Here is a 16,641-nt window from a genome sequence, read left to right as displayed (position 1 = left end):
AGCGGAGAGCGTGGCTCTTTTTCCGTCTTTCTTTTGCATGAGCGCACCTGGACGGTGGGCAGCTTTCGGAGGGGGGTTGGTGCCTTCTGGTTGGAGCCCGGCCGGCATGCATTTCCGGTGCCTTGAAATGCGGCGTTTGCCAGTGATTTTCGTTTGTAATCAGTCCTGCCGACCGGACTCAATGAGCGTGTTGATGGCGAGTGAGTCCTAGTAGCTTTGGCCACGGTCCAAACTGGAAGCGGCACCTGGAATCTTTTTTTAATTTTCAATATGTGTTTTCTGGTTGTTTTTGTGTGTTTTATTTTCAGAGAGAGGAAGGGAGAGCGATAGAAACATCAACGATGAGAGAGAATCGCTGACCGGCCCCCCCCTGGGGATGGAGCCCACACCCAGCAGGTGCCCTGACCGGGGACCGAACCGTGACCTACGGGTCATAGGTCGGCGCTCGGCCACTGAGCCCCGGGCGGCACCTGTGTTCTCACTGCGTGTTGGTGCCGTGAGGACCTGCAGCAGCTCAGCCGGCCGGGCCCCTAGATGCATCCCGGGGCCGGTGCTGAGTGACCAGGGCATCTGAGGGTGGCTCCTGGCCGCTTCCTTGATGAGGTGCATGAACCTGCTTGACGGGTGCGGAGGAGAGCTCCTGGCGGAGTGGGAGCTGCCTGTACCAGAGCAGGGTTACCTGGCGGGGAAGGGGGCTGGTTTTAAATAAAAGGGAATTCTCAGCCGATTCACTCCCTGGGTGTTAAGGCTCGGGGAGCCCTCCTTTTCCTGGAGTGACCGCCTGTTTCTAGACGCCTCCGTGTCCGGATCCCCAAGTCTGAAGCACACAGGCCCCTCCTCTCGCCTCGCCTCTGGGATCTGCTCTCCCTGGTCGTATCTTAGCCAGGACGGGGGTTGATTGCACCTCTTCCCGCCTCCTGTTCCCCTCCCCAGTCCAGGCCAAGTTTAGGTAAGGTCTGTCCCCAGCTAAGGGGCAGGGAGTGTGACTGCAAGTTGCAGACGGCCCGTCTTCAAGAGGAGGCGTATCCTCCGTGGAGCCAGTGGGACTCAGAAAACCTGTCTGCCCACCGGGAAGAAGGCAGGGGACAAGGCGGGATCAGACCCAGGCTGTCTGGCTCCAGAGTCTGCGCGGTTCCCCTCCGCGCTGAGTGTCCTCTGGTGAACCTTGTAACTCGGCGACCCCAGGCTCGATCCCAGGCTCGTGTGAGACCCACTGCACAGTAAGAAAACTGGCAAAGAAGGGCATTTGCTCAGTCTGTTTGCGAATAGAATGTGCGCCGTCCGGCTTCAGAGCTTATGCTCTTAAAGCAGGTGGGAGCCTTTTCCTGCCAGGGCCACACAAAATTATCAGCTTAAAGATGTTAACAGCTCACCCTGGTGCCTTGGCAGGGCCAGACCGAATGATCTCAAGGGCCTTCTACAGCCCTCGGGCTCGGCGTTCCCCACCCCATTTTAAAGCATCACACTGGACAGCCTGCCCTTATTAACAACTAGAGGCCTGATGCACGAATTTCGTGCAAGAGTAGGCCTTCCTTCCCCCAGCTGCCGGCACCGGGCTTCCCTCGCAGCCCTGGCTTCATGCAGCCCTGGCTTCATCCGGAAGGACGTCTGGTCTAATTAGCGTATTATGCTTTTATTATTATAGACTAGAAGCCCGGTACAGGAAAATCGTGCACTGGCTGGGGGGGGGGGGGGGTCCCTCAGCCTGGCCTGCGCCCTCTCACAGTCCAGGACCCCTCAGGGGATGTTCACCTGCCGGTTTAGGCCAACTCCCCCCAGAGTCAGACATCCCTCTCGCATCCCAGGCTCTCGAAGTCTGGGACCCCCTCACTCCTTACCTTCCGCCTGCAGCGGGGAGCAGGAGAGGCTCCCACCACCGCCACTGCACTCACCAGCCATGATCCCGGCTTCTGGCTGAGCGGGGCTCCCCCTGTGGGAGCTCACTGACCACCAGGGGAGCAGCTCCTGCATTGAGCGCCTGCCCCCTGGTGGTCAGTGCATCATAGCGACCGGTCCCGCTGTTTGGTGGATTTGCATGTTAGGGTTTTATTATCTGGGATGTTACTTCAAAGGAATTGAACATTTTTAAGTTTCCATGGCTACAATTACAGAGTGTGATCTAAGTAATAAAGAGCTAATGTGCAAATGGTTGTGATGCCCTCATGCATCACAACTGATCAGCAGGAGGCTGCGTGCACAGCAGGCACAGGTGGGCGGGGACTTGTGTGAGGCTCGCGGAGGCCTACCTCTTTGGGGCGGTGGATCGCGGGGCTCCCGCACTGTGACGGGGGGGGGGTGCACCAATTTCATGCACCGGGCCACTGGTAATAGTATAAGATTGCTAAGAGGATTCAATAAAACACGTTCAGGAATTGATGTTTGGTGACTGCCAGGTACATAAGTGCCCCCATCTCTCTGGAAGAAATGATTCCTGACCTGGAGACTTGGAAGAACAGGACTTCTTATCTCGAGACGGGTTAGTCATGTGCCCACACGGGGCCATGGGAGCGCGTTCTCTGGGACCTGGCGTGCACACCGTGCTGTTGTCCTGAGCACTTGCTTCCCCGTGGCCAGGTCCCCCGCAAGGACCAGTCCACTCCTGCGTCTCCGGGGGTCAGATCCCCCCTGGCCCTGTGGTCTTTGGTCGAGGTGTGCTGCTTCTCTGCTGCCGTAGGGGCGTGGTTGGACCCAGTTGTGCTCTTCTCTGGCGCGGTGTGTGCAGAGGCTGCCGTATTTGATTCTGGTGATACTTTCTCTGGAAGCTCCTCACCTGGTCCCCCCGAGAGAGCTCGCTGTTTGTAGAAGGGAAGGGTGGCCCTTCACGCCTGATGCAGAGGCGATAGGAAATGGACAATGCTGTGAAGATGGGAAGAAAAATGATTCGGTCCTTGGGTTTAGGGCCCACCCTAACCACTGTGCCGTCTTCACTTACTGCACCTGCAAGGACCTGCGCTCTGAGGTTCCCAGGAGACGTGACTTTGGGGGGATGCTGTTGAACCCACTGCAGCCCTGAAGCACGAGCTGGCGCCACGTGCAGTGGCTTCTAAATGTCTCCGTGCTGCGTGCTTATTAATGTGAAGAGGTAGCCAAAGGTTTGGTTAGTGCCTTGCACATGAGCATTCCACAGTAAGCACTACTCCTTTTAATAGTTTTCCCAGATCACTCTGTCACTATTCCAGATTTAAGTAGCATGTTGCTATTTAGTTGGGTATACTCAATTTTACTATCTCCATTTTAGCAACAACCGGGAATGAATGCTTCTCAGTAGTTTGAGTTCTTTAAATGTAATTGTTTTGAGAGGACAACGACCCAAAAAATCAGTCTAGAACTTAATGTATCTTCTTTTGCACTATTTCCAAAACTGTTCAGTAGAGCATAGTTCTTCAGGGTGGGTGAGGAAAGTGCACTAGAGGCAGGACGAGTTTTGAAATTGCTGCCTGCGTCTCCCCTGTGGTACGGCTCCTGCTGTCTTAGAATTAACAACCTGTTAACCACGCATCTCCTACGGACTGTAGGGCTTCTCATTCCTGTGGCAGCTCCGCACTTGCTGTGGCGCAGGCGAAGCCGCCGCGGGAGCCGGTTGCAGGGTGCGGCTGTCACCGTGTTGGTGGTGGAGTCTGGTGACGTTCTGAGTCAGTGGTGCCGTGACTTGATGTTTAGTGTTTTGCCTCTGAGTAGCATAAGAAAGACTAAGTTTCTCACCCATAAGTAAAGGAAAGAATGCTTTCAGATAGGACTGGAAAAGTAGATAAGAAATTACTATAAATGGCTAAGATATTTTATACTCTTTTTTCATTTAGGACAAAACTTTTGGGCTAAAGAACAAGAAAGGAGCAAAGCAGCAGAAGTTTATCAAGGCTGTTACTCATCAAGTTAAGTTTGGTCAGCAGAATCCACGCCAGGTAAAGACTTAAATTCTGCATTTTCTTTATTCACAGTTAAAGATACTTGGTATTATGTTTCAGACCAGAGTCCTGCGCTACAGACTTTTCTGTATCTTGTCAGGTGACTCAGCAGTGCCTCTTAGGTCTTCCTCGAGCCGCTCTGAGATGGTCTAACCTCGTCTAAGGCCACACACTGGCTGTACATGCTCACCCGTCACCACTTACAAGTGACCACTTTGTTTCCCCGTGGAGCCCTTTCTGACTCTGAGAGCAGTTCTGCAGGAAGTGCCCTGTGTGTGTTCTTGCAGGCACATGTGCCTTTCTCTCTGGGGCCTGAGTGCATTCGGAGGCACATTCTAGATGAAGGGGATGGGCTTCTCGTTTTCATCACTTTGCCGGATCACTTCCATCAGATTGTAGCACTTCAGATTTTCACTTGCAGTGCATGAGTTACAGGAACTAGGAAGTAAAGATGTTTTAAGATTTAGCAGTTTTGTGCCATAGTTTAACCACACCGTTTCATATATACTGAACGGCATTGTAAAACGGGTGTTACTGTTAGTGCTACATGTCACTGGGCACTGAAAACAATTCTATGAAATCAAATGTTTATTTTCTACCTGGGTATATTATAGGTAGCACAGAGTGAAGCTGAAAAGAAATTAAAGAAAGATGACAAGAAGAAAGAATTGCAAGAGCTAAATGAACTGTTCAAACCTGTAGTTGCTGCTCAAAAAATAAGTAAAGGTAAACTTTACATTTCAGAAGTATTATTTTTATCAAATGTGACTCATGTTTAAAACTCTTAATTTGTTTTGATATATATTCCGATCATAAGCTGATTGTATCTGCTATGAAAATGATGCTCCCTTTGTCAACATTATCTATCATTGACTTTCTCACAGTTCCTTTACATCTGTGCACAGCTGTGTCCTTGTACAACGTTTACTCCAGCCATTAGCCCCCCAACTTAAGGCAAAATTAATGATTTAGTTGCTGTGTAATATCCAGTCTTTGGTAGTAAACAAGGCAAACCTCGGGTTCTGTAAACGGAGGCCCAGACTCCTGGCAGTGTGCCTCCATTTGTGTTCTCTTTACCCCCTGCCTCCTTACCTGCAGCTGGACAAGTGATTATGGAATAACTTACATGTGTGTTCGGTTTCCCATCTCCTGCGCCCCCTTTGTTGTTTTTTGTTTGTTCGTTTGTTGGGGGGTTTTTTTGTAATAAAAGAAACAAAAATGTATACAAAATGCAATAGAAGAACTTGAAAAAAACGTCACACCAAACACCCATGAGTGGTGTTTTCCTCTCACATCAGTGAGTAGGGAATCAGAAGTTAACCAGAATGACTGATCTCACCTGGAAGCTGTGCTTTAGGACCTGGCAGAGGGCATTACAAATGCGTGTGCCGTTTGCACAGGTGCCGACCCCAAGTCTGTGGTGTGCGCCTTCTTCAAGCAAGGGCAGTGCACGAAGGGGGACAAGTGCAAGTTCTCCCACGACCTCACCCTGGAGAGGAAGGGCGAGAAGCGAAGTGTTTACATTGATGCAAGAGATGAAGAACTTGAAAAAGGTATTTTTAAAAACATTTTCTTAAAGATCAGTGTCTCTGGGTTTGTTGTTACTAAGAATATTTAGTAACTTGAATAGTACTTCGGTATTAATAGACTGTAAAGAATAACTTGTTTTTTTGTTTTGTTTGTTTTCATAAAATCTGAATTTATTACTTTGATTAAGCAAATGAGGATGATTAAACACCAGTCACTTCTTTTGGATTTGTCTCTCACCTTTTCTCACAGCCCTGCTTTCTCATTTGCCTGACTGCTTAGGGTTGGGGTGAGTATGAGTGTCTCACACTGTTGATGCTCACCTTTGGTGTCTGAAGCCAACACATGGTCACACGTGCTGCAGTACAGCCTTCCTGTCCGCGGAGAGGAGCGTGTGCTTGGGGAGCCGCAGATACAGCACAGCACTCAGTCTCCATGTCTTCTTTCTTCCAGACACGATGGACAACTGGGACGAGAAGAAGCTGGAAGAAGTGGTGAACAAGAAGCACGGTGAGGCGGAAAAGAAAAAGCCCAAAACGCAAATAGTATGTCCTTTTCTTGCATCGAGTGGATTTATCTTTGGGGACAATCATGCTGTTTGTGTTGATTATTCGTTACGTCCCTGGGTCTTTTCATAAAGATGGGGGTTGGGGTGCTGGGCTTTGTTTTGGAAGTGGACACGTGTAGGCTATAGAGTTAAATTCTTGTTGAGAAGTCGCCTTTGAGAACCTGTGGCTGAGCCCTTCAGTCCTCTGAGTGGCCTTTCTTTCTCAGACATGGGTGGCACAGGCACATGTGCCAGTAAAAGTTCTTCCTATTTTTTTGCAAAAAGAATGGATGGCGAATGTTAAACTCATCCACTTAACTAGTAATTCTATTTTGATCAGAGAGTTTTTAAAGCACACGGTGCAAATAGTGTTACAGGTGAATTGTGGAGTAAGTGCTAATGTTCTAGTGTTGCAGGAAATGTACTTTTTAAAATTGGTGCCTTATTTCTCAGACCCTGCGTTCATGCTCACAGTGTTTACCTGTCGCGCAGTCACAGGGGAAGCCTCGCTTGTGCTAGGCAAGTTCTAGGTGCTGCTTCTGTCAGAGGCCCCTCTCAGGGCCACCAGAGAGGTGTTCCCGGACAGGACAGCCCCTGCGCCCGTGGGAGAGGTGTCCCAGCCTCGATCCTGGTCTTCTCATAGAAATGAGTTTATTCGAGGGACCTCGACAGCATCGTGAAAAGCCAGTTCTTCAAGCACTTAGAGCAGGCACCTTTATTGGAAAAGCAAAGCGAGCAAACTATCCATCTGGCTCCGGAGCACGGACGGGCGCTCAGCTAGTCTGAAGGGAGGTTGGGTGGGGTCCAGGCGTCGTACGCCCTCCTGTCTGTGGTCTCAGAACCCCTCTGCTGACGGGCCTGGCGCAGATGACTTCTCAGGCGCCTGCTGACGGTGTGGCCTCCCAGAACTCACCAGCAGCACCTGCCCGTGACCCTGCCAGCCTGGGCTGTGGGCGTCTCTGCTTTGGGGTGAAACGGCCCTTCCCCCTCTCCTTCCCTCCCGCCCTGCATTCTCTCCTTAGGGGTTTGTGCCAGGGGCTCCCAGGCGGCCTCGGCTGGGGAGGTGATGGCTGCCGCACGTTTGGCCTGTGTTAACTTCCTGTCTCAGCTTCCCTAGGCCTCCTGCCCTGGAACAGTTTTACTTGTAGTTGTTCAGGAAAGAAGTATGTACATTAGTTAATTTTTCCTTCTTGGAAAGTTTATTACCTGAGGCTTCAATACAATTGCATCTTGCACCCATTTATGTTCTTTTTTTAATTCATTTGAGAGAGAAACATCAATTAGTTGCCTCCCCCACTTGCCCTGACTGGGAATGGAACCCGCAACCATTTGGCATACAGGACGATGCTCCAACCCACTGAGCCATACTGGCCAGGGCCCATTCATGTTTTGAAGGGTCACTGTGCTTTGTGTTCCTTATATACCTTGCTCCCTTCTTAGATGTAAGAAATTCCCTAGAATTTCAAATAATTCAAATCGTGCTTACATCATTACTGCATTGATTTTTAGATCAAACCAAAGCAAAATCATTGGTTTTATTTCTTATAACAGTTATATTTTCTTTCTCTTATTTAAAAATCAGACTTCAGATTACATTTACAAAGGCTAAATGGAGCAAGTCCTTTTGTATAATTCAGAATTTACAACATTGTCAAAGACAGAAGTTTTATCTAGATCAGTGGTTCTCAACCTTCTGGCCCTTTAAATATAGTTCCTCATGTTGTGACCCAACCATAAAATTATTTTCGTTGCTACTTCATAACTGTAATGTTGCTACTGTTATGCATCGTCATGTAAATATCTGATATGCAGGATGGTCTTAGGCGACCCCTGTGAAAGGGTCGTTCGACCGCCAAAGGGGTTGGGACCCACAGGTTGAGAACCACTGATGTAGATCTTCTTTGAAGAGCAGTTACTGTTAAGTATTTTAAGACTAACTCGTATGTACATTTCTGTACAAAGGGTGCTCTGTGCCGACTGGTAGCCTAAGGTGGTAAGAATGGACTTGTTCTGTATACGTGAGCATTTACCTTGGAAATGGACTATACTGAGCGGCTGCTTGTGCATAATGTTGTCTCTGTAGGTGTGCAAGCACTTCCTTGACGCTATTGAAAACAACAAATACGGCTGGTTTTGGGTGTGCCCCGGAGGCGGCGATATTTGTATGTATCGTCATGCACTTCCTCCTGGATTTGTATTGAAAAAAGATAAGAAGAAAGAAGAGAAAGAAGATGAAATTTCATTAGAAGATCTCATTGAAAGAGAGGTAACTAGTATCTTTTCCACCATAAAAAGAAAAGGCAGTATTTATTGTGAAATGTTAATATTTACCACTTGGGGGCAACAGCATGTTGTTATAAAAGAAAAAATAGGCTCTTTCCCTGAAGTTGCCTTACTTTCTAAGTTTCTTTATGTGTAGATCCAGCCATAATCATTAGCCAAGTAAGACATTAATTTTAGGATTAGGTAATCATTTTTAAGTACTAGCCACTGGGTTGTCAAATAAATGGTTTCCATAAGATTGATTTACTAGTTTTATCAGTTCATTAAAATGCTTAGTCAGTATTCTCATTGATGAATCGGAGGGAAGTGGAGGGATGGGGAAAGATTAACCAAAGAACTTACATTTACATGCACGGTCTGTGGGCACAAACAGGAGTGTGGTGAGGGCTGGGGGGGGGGGGGGTAGGGCTGGGTGGAGAGGCGCATCTGTAATACTGTCAGTGATAGTGTGCGTGTGTGTATTTATTTTTTCTTAATGAAGGAGACATAATGGGGAAATTCAGAGTGAACTTGACGTTTTTGGGGTTTTTTAAATATATTTTTATTGATCTCAGAGAGGAAGGGAGAAGGAGAGAGAGGGGCGGGGAGAAACATCAATGATGAGAGAGAATCATTGATCGGCCACCTCCTGCATGCCACCTACTGGGGATCGAGCCCACAACCTGGGCATGTGCCCTTGACCGGGATCGAACCCGGGACCCTTCAGTCCGCAGGCCAACGCTCTATCTACTGAGCCAGACCAGCTAGGGCTGAACTTGAAGTTTTTGATGTTTCCCTGGTGTCTTATTTTTCACCATTTTGCTAACGGTTCCCGTTGTGTGGGAGGGGACAGCTCCCCTGATCAGCATCTCTGGGCTCGAAAGGAAGGTGGGGCTTATTGAAAACAGTCTCCCGCGACTCGTCTCTGGCTCAGCACAGAAGCTTATTCTAGGAGTTGGCCGATACCACTGTGCACATGGTACAAAGATGCTGAGATGACTGGAGATGCCAGCTTTAGGCTGTGCATTCTGAACTGGATCCATCTCACCGTGTGTTGGGTCATTTACATCGTGTAACTGTCTGATATTAGGATTTTACACGTTTGTTCTCGAATGGACGTGCTGCTGGAGTCTCACGCTGCAGGTGGTAGACGGTGACAGGAAACGTAGGCTGTGGAGTCGGGTGCAGGGGTGTTTGTGCTCCGGCTCCACCGCGTGCGGGGTGTCAGCCTCTGGGACATGCCCGTCGCGGGTGCTATGGGGGCAGGTCGGTGTGATGGAGACTGGCAGGCGGGCGTCCGGCAGGGACTGTTCCCAGGTGGTTGCGAGCTGGCGGCTGGCCCTGAGGAGCAGGTGGCATGCTCTGCTGCTCTCCTCCTCGCTGAGGAACACGAGGAAGCAGGGGTGTGGCCATTGCCACCGTGCCCTCCACGTGACTGTTCTCAGCAGTTCACTTACATAGCTTCTCGGGGCAGGTTTCACTCGCCTTCGTTTCAGAAAGATCCCTCGTTCAGAATGATCCCCTCACTGCCACGTGACATAAAAATAAGTCCGTTCTAGATGTAATGGCTGCGTAACAGGCAGAGGCTTCATTGCACGAAGAGAAAGCGACTAGACGCTGTGAGTGGGGGATGGAGGGGAAATGACTCTCTTCTCCCCGCAGCGCGCCGCCCTCGGTCCAAACGTTACCAAGATCACCCTAGAGTCTTTCCTCGCCTGGAAGAAGAGGAAGAGACAAGAAAAGATCGACAAACTGGAGCAAGACATGGAGCGAAGGAAAGCAGACTTCAAGGCGGGGAAGGCGTTGGTGGTACGTCCCCAGGCCCGGGTGGACGTGTGTGTGTGTGTGTGTGTGTGTGTGTGTGTGTGTGTGTCTCTCTCTCTCTAACGCTGCGACCGGGAAGTGTTGAATCCTGTCCTGAGTCCGTGTCTTTGTGTCTGAGTAGATCAGTGGTCGTGAGGTATTTGAATTCCGTCCTGAACTGGTTGACGATGACGATGAGGAAGCAGACGACACGCGCTACACGCAGGGAGCAGGCGGTGATGAGGTAAGAGACAGCGGGCACCCCCTCTCGCTGGCTGAGGGGATGGAGTGACGGTGGAGCAGCGCGGGTAGGAGTGCCCTCCGGGGCTCTGGTCAGATCCTGACACTGGGCATCACCTGTCCTGGTCTCCACCCTCATCCCTAATGGGGGCAGGCGCACCCTCGTCACAGGATGCTCGTGAGCATCACACGAGCCAGGAAGTACATTTCCTCCCCAGGACTAGGGAAGTGCCTGCTGCATAGTTCAGTGCTTCTGTGTTAGCTGTAGGAAGTGTGTGTGTGATTCTCCCTCTAAAGAAGAAAGGGCCAAAACCGGTTTGGCTCAGTGGATAGAGCGTTGGCCTGCGGACTGAAGGGTCCCGGGTTGATTCCGGTCAAGGGCATGTACCTTGGTTGCGGGCACATCCCCAGTGGGAGATGTGCGGGAGGCAGCTGATCGATGTTTCTCTCTTACCGATGTTTCTAACTCTATCCCTCTCCCTTACTCTCTGTAAAAATCAATAAAATATATTTTTAAAAAAGTAAATAAAAATAAAGAAGAAAGGACTTTCTGTTTAATATTTTATACTAAAAGAGAAATCATGAGACAGAAATACTAACTAAAGAAAGTACAGTCCTGGCTGGGTGTCTCAGTTGGCTGGAGCGTCGTCCTGGGCACCAAAAGGTTGCAGGTTCATTTCCTGGTCGTGGTGTGTGGGCACCGACCGGTGTTTCTCTCCCTTCTCCTCTCTCTCTAAAAAGGGGGAGAAATCAATAAAATTTTAAATTAAAACAAATAGTGCAGAGTGGGAAGCAGGAGGCAATAGCACCATCATTTGGTTGTAGGCAAACAGTAATAGCCGAGAGCGACTGTTTTGTATGTTTATAAAATTCTGGCTTCGGTCTTGCAGTTGAAAGATAGAAATGCCGTAGTCTGTGTGTGGGAGTAGGATGTCAGGAAGGAGCTTGAATACGGCATTACTGTTTTTTCAAGAAGCTTAAAAAGTAAAGTTTGACAGTAAATCCTGTTTTCCCTTGACGGCAGCGATGATTTTGTCCCATTGAGGTGGAGACAAGTAAGTGATGGAGATTGTTCTCACTAGAAACTCTTTCTTCGTGTGTTTTTGAAGGTTGATGACTCGGTGAGCATAAACGACATAGATGTGAGCCTGTACATCCCAAGAGACGTGGACGAGACGGGCATCACGGTGGCCAGTCGTGAGCGGTTCAGCGCGTACGCTGCAGAGAGAGACGGTAAGGTGCTCGCTCGGTGACTCAGAACCAGGGCGCCGTCCGACGGGGTTAGGCCAGGCTTGACCACCCTGGGTGGCCACGGGCACTGACTGGCGACGTGAGTGTGTGGTGTGACTGAGGTAGAAGCCCTGAGGAGAGCGGAGGCCGTAGAAATGGGTGCTGTGAGCCGAAGCTCGAAGGGGACGAGAATGTGTGGGACGGACTTCGAGGCGGAGATTTTGGGTGTCAACAGTGGCCCTGGGCCCTGGCCGGGGTGACTTCCTTGGTTGGAGCCTCGTCCTGTACATGGAAAAGTTGGGGTTTCGATTCCCCGTCACCGCACATATGGGAGGCAGCCACTCGATCTTGCCCTTCCTCACTGAAATCAATAAACACGTCCTCTAGTGAGGATTTTTTTGGGAACAGGCCCGCGCCCACCCTCCTCCTCCCCGGGCGTTACCTCTCCCTCGCTCAGCTCCAAGGCCCCTCTGCTTCTGTAACTTGTCCCGCAGCCTCGCTGGCTCACTCTGCCTCTAACTTTCTAAATGAAGTCTCTCGTGATTGGAGGGAAAAGTGGCCTTGTCTCTGATCCTGTGTACACACTCGAGGGAGGAAGCGGTTGGAAAGTCGTTGGGCTGAGAGTGAGAGACTTCCCAGGTGCAGTAGCAGGATGAGAACCTTCTAGAGCACACGGCCAGCATCGGGGTTGGGGCCAGTTTCAGGGGAATCCAGTGGGGTGACTTGGCAATGACTCTTCAGCTGCAGTGAGGAAGAGGCTGCAGGAAGAGGTCCCAGAGTTCACCGGGCTGTGGTGTGTGAGGAGGGAGGACAGGACATGGTCAGGGCTGGGCTCTTAGGGTCCGAGAAAGCTGCGCATATCTGCCGGCCGTAGGAGAGGGCCTGGGAGAGGAGGAGGAAACGGGAGGTGAAAGGCTGTCCATTATGGAAGCAAGAGCTGGAAGTATAAACGGTGCCTTCAGCTCAGGACGGTCAGTCACGAGTGCTTCCGAGGTCATGACCCCAGGCCGTGGCCGTCAGATTTCTGCAGCTTGTGGATCTAAAGGGGCCATTGAGCGTTGCCTGTGTCAGTGTTGGTGTCGCTGAGCAAGGCACGGCCACGTCTGAGGAACAGGAGCCGCGTGGCCACATTCTCTGCTCGCAGGTTGATAACGGGTGTTTCTGGTTCACTCGTTTCCAGCATTGCCCCTTAATGACTATGCAAAGCCAAAGCGAAGGGGCCGCTTACCTCATACATGTTCCTATTCCACAGCCATTTGTTCAGACAAAATACTGCTACACGTGGGTGTTGACTGTTAGAACCTAATTGCTGGTCCCGGAGGGAGCTGTTGTGGAGGTTAAATCTTGCCTCCGAGGTCCCAGCCGCCGAGCAGGCAGAGGGTGGAGGGAGACGGCTTGTGCTTGTGCAGGTGGAGGGGACGGTGCAGCAGGCTCATCTCTCAGCGCAGGGGACAGGTGACAGGCGGTTCCTGCTGGCGTGGCCTCGGGACGGCGGGGACGGGTGTAGTGTGGCCTCTGACTGTCGGTCACTAACAGCAGTGTCGGTCTCAAGGCCTTACTGTTTGCCGTTTTATGTTTAGAAAACAAGCTGAGCGAAGCCTCGGGCGGCAGGGCTGAGAACGGCGAGAGGAGCGACCTGGAGGAGGACCACGGCGGGGAGGGCCCGGAGGACGGGGTCGGCGCAGCGGTGCCCGTGGACGAGAACCTCTTCACCGGGGAGGACCTGGAGGAGCTGGAGGAGGAGCTGAACACGCTGGACCTGGAGGAGTGACCCCGCCCGTGGGCCCGTCAGCCGCCCCCCAGCATGAAGTGAAGGGACTGCACTCATTCCTTCCACCTAGAACTCGTCCAGGACGGCAGTCCCCATGCTGCCTCCGGGACTCCTCTCCCTCGTGGCTCCTCCGCTCCATCTCCTCTCCCAGGAAGTGCAGGTAGTGAGTGCAGTACCTCCTGGCAGAGCATCGTCGTAACTGTCCACTCGGGCCGGTGTCCTGCTCCGGCGTCTGGTGTCATTGGCATGTGTCCCTGCGAGGACATCGTGTACAGTTCAGGACCCTTTATTTAATGCCGTCTCGCGGTGGTGTTGTTTCTTCTGTATTTATGTGTTAAAAGACTGCCTGGGACTGAGCGCTGTGCTTCCTGCGGCACCGGCAGTGCAGGCTCCGTGTTGTATGTTCTGGAGAAGTAGGTGGACCTTTACAGTGAACCTTCTTTAATTGACAGACCAGCTGCAGTGCCCTGTGGTGAACTGTCCTAATCGTATCCTCTTCTTTTTTGCCAATAAAGTTGTAAATAAAGACCATCAGACATTAAAATCCAAATATGGGCCTTGTGTTTTACGGTTTTCTGTGAAAGATTTCTTGAGGATTCTAGCTGATACCTGTTCCCGTGAACTGTCCCAGGTGTGATGCTGCTGCAGAGCTGAGGACTGGCAGTGGACTGGCAGTGCTGTGGCTGAGTCACCGCACGGAGCCTCACGGGCGCTGCAGGCGGTGGGCAGCCCACGTAACCCACCTGCAGTGAACTGCGTGCTGCCGAGGCGTCACGTGGAGCTCGGGGTGAGGTGTTGGAAAGAGGGTCAACAAATCCCCCACACCCTGGGCCGAGAGCCTTTGACATGGAGGTCCCCTGAAACGTTAGGGTCACATTTCAATGGGCACGAAATGCTAATGACATCGTTAGTACCAGTTACACCTCTTTATTACTTCTATGCAAGTGTATTTTCAGATATAGGCACTTCTGTTATTTGCAAATAGAAGTGGGTGATACGGCAGCTAAGAGAATAGCACTGTGTCAGGTGGCCTGGGCCCTAGTCCCACTTCTGCTTCCGGTAAATTGATGGTTAAACCTCTAAGCATTCGTTTCTTCATCTGCATATAGAGTTCGGGTGCTTCTACGTGTGAAGCCTGAGGAGGATGATTGTAAATCTTGGTAAATGGTAACATCAAAGGCAGAGAAGAAACTGGCTGCCTGTGTTGAGTTCTGTAATTGCCACTTTGAAATGGGGCACATCGGAGCTTCATTCCCTATCCACAACGACAGTGCACTTGGAATACTCTGTGTATAAGAAGACGGCTTGAGTTTCAGTCTGTATCTATGAAAGATTGGTCCATTCTTTTCTTTTTCTTTTTTTAAAATATATTTTCCTGATTTTTTACAGAGAGGAGGGGAGAGGGATAGAGAGTTAGAAACATCGATGAGAGAGAAACATTGATCAGCTGCCTCCTGCACACCCCCTACTGAGGATGTGCCCGCAACCAAGGTACATGCCCTTGACCGGAATCGAACCTGGGACCCTTCAGTCCACAGGCCGACACTCTATCCACTGAGCCAAACCGATTAGGGCTGGTCCATGCTTTTTATAAAAAAGTTTTCGATGTTATTTATTGCATTTTTAATAATAAAGCATTTTTAAATAATCAAATGAGCTTAAATCTTTCTAAAGCTATACCCAAGCAATCTTTTTTCCCATTTTGAAACCATCTAAAACTCTTCCTAAGAATTAGCTCATAAAAGTTAGAATTCATTTACTTTAGACCTTAAACTGTGTGGGTTTTTTTGGTTTTTTGGTTTTAATGTTTATAAAGTAGGCCTGTGTAAGTCAAAGTATGCTAAAGGCTTTTTGGTGTTTAATTTAAATCTCAAGTATTACTACCTTACAGCAAGCATGAGAATGCTATATATGCTCAGAGAATGCAAAGCATTTTAATCTGAGAAAGTCAAAATGGAAAATTAAATCTACCTCTAAATAACTTAGGCCCCTATATTAATACAGTAGGTCTGAAATTGACTCTTCATTTTGAAACACATTTACACATAACTTGACTTTCAAATAGTTTTTTCTTACAAATTGCTCTTTTATGTAATTCCCATTGTTAACACAGTAGGTCTCTGTAATCCATTATCAGTTAGCTTCATTCTAAAGGGTTTGTGGTTTAGAGATTCAGAAGCTTAAGATGTAAGCCTCCCACGGGGGGAGCTGGCGTGGCACCTGCTTCCGTATGGTCTGTAACGAGGACTCGGCGTCATCTGGTCTGGACCACATCAGCCAGCCCTCGCTGTCTTACACTCACTGACAGTTACGGCTCATCACAGCCCCAGGTTTGCCAAAACCTTTCTAATCAAAGGGAATTACAATTTTTTCTTATTTTTGCACAAATGGTTTGTGTGACACTAAGCCCACCAAGGGGAACCTGATAATGAAATTGTGTAACTACCATATGTTTTCAGTGCTCGAATGAGATCACTAACCATTAATGGATTTAGAATGTGGTAGGAATACAACTCCAGGATACACACACACAAACACACACAGTTTATGTGTAAGCACAATCCAAAGAAATACAAGATGAAATAAGATGAACATTTCTTGAAGAGAGAAGACCAGATACTGCCTATATTCAGAAAAACAGTATTTCTTCAAAACAGTGTTTTTTAAGCGTTTGCAGAGTATTCAGATCTTCAAAGGATGGTTTTCAAATTATTTCTGGAAATTTTAATTAAGAGAAACAATGTGAGAAGGATAGACAAGGATAAGTAATTATCACCTAACCCACACCCTCCAAAATGCCACTCGGGATAGAAACAGCAGCATTGGGATTGAGGTTTTCCTGAGTGGGTCTAGCTAGGTAGCATTTCAAAATTAAGAAACTTGCTTAATACAATAAAGCCAATTGTCTTAGGCTTCATTAATTCACTCATTTTTATTAGAAATAGCACCTAATTGCATTTAACAGGCTCTGGGCTGTCTAGAATGCTACCAGTTTATTTGAAGTGAAATAAATGAAAATGCGGAGTTCTCTAGGTTTTGATAACGGGAGGGATCACTGCTCGTTCTTCCTGACAGAATGGCGTGGTGCCACGTCTTCAGAAGCCTGCTCATCTTTTCATCTTCCCTTCCCTTTGATGGTTGAGGATCAGAAGACCAAGCTGTCGGGACTCGTCCCAGGCGAGCAGCAAGGTCTAGGGAATACCGACCTGAGCCAAGGGCTTCCGACGCGTGGGCGCACACGCGGGCTGCCGGCAGGTTCGTTCTCGCACCGACGTTTTCCTACCGATTTAATTGCATGCACGGGAGTTGGCTGCTGGCTTGTAGGACTGGGAGGGGTGCGGCTGCGAGAAACAGAA

The 16,641-nt window shown here is 49.5% G+C and overlaps 1 protein-coding gene and 1 long non-coding RNA gene across 2 annotated transcripts; both read left to right on the top strand.

Moving 5' to 3' along the window:
* Positions 1 to 46: 46 nt before the first annotated feature.
* Positions 47 to 727, top strand: LOC111827860. The gene is made up of 2 exons (XR_002831598.1): positions 47 to 200; positions 309 to 727. It is a non-coding gene; the product is annotated as an uncharacterized LOC111827860 (long non-coding RNA).
* A 427-nt stretch (positions 728 to 1,154) lies between these two features.
* On the top strand, positions 1,155 to 13,835 carry ZC3H15 (zinc finger CCCH-type containing 15; the record flags this gene model as incomplete). The annotated part of the gene is made up of 10 exons (XM_023762121.1): positions 1,155 to 1,220; positions 3,801 to 3,902; positions 4,520 to 4,631; positions 5,306 to 5,458; positions 5,886 to 5,977; positions 8,063 to 8,245; positions 9,904 to 10,050; positions 10,187 to 10,288; positions 11,394 to 11,517; positions 13,095 to 13,835. Coding segments are annotated over 10 exons (1,272 nt in total), but the record flags the coding sequence as incomplete, so codon positions are not given.
* Between the last annotated feature and the right edge of the window lie 2,806 nt (positions 13,836 to 16,641).

The sequence above is a fragment of the Myotis lucifugus genome, unplaced genomic scaffold (genome assembly GCF_000147115.1).
Source record: "Myotis lucifugus unplaced genomic scaffold, Myoluc2.0 scaffold_234, whole genome shotgun sequence".
NCBI lineage: Eukaryota > Metazoa > Chordata > Mammalia > Chiroptera > Vespertilionidae > Myotis > Myotis lucifugus.
The sequence above is the reverse complement of the archived record's forward strand: the minus strand, read 5'-3'. Positions and strand labels throughout refer to the sequence as shown.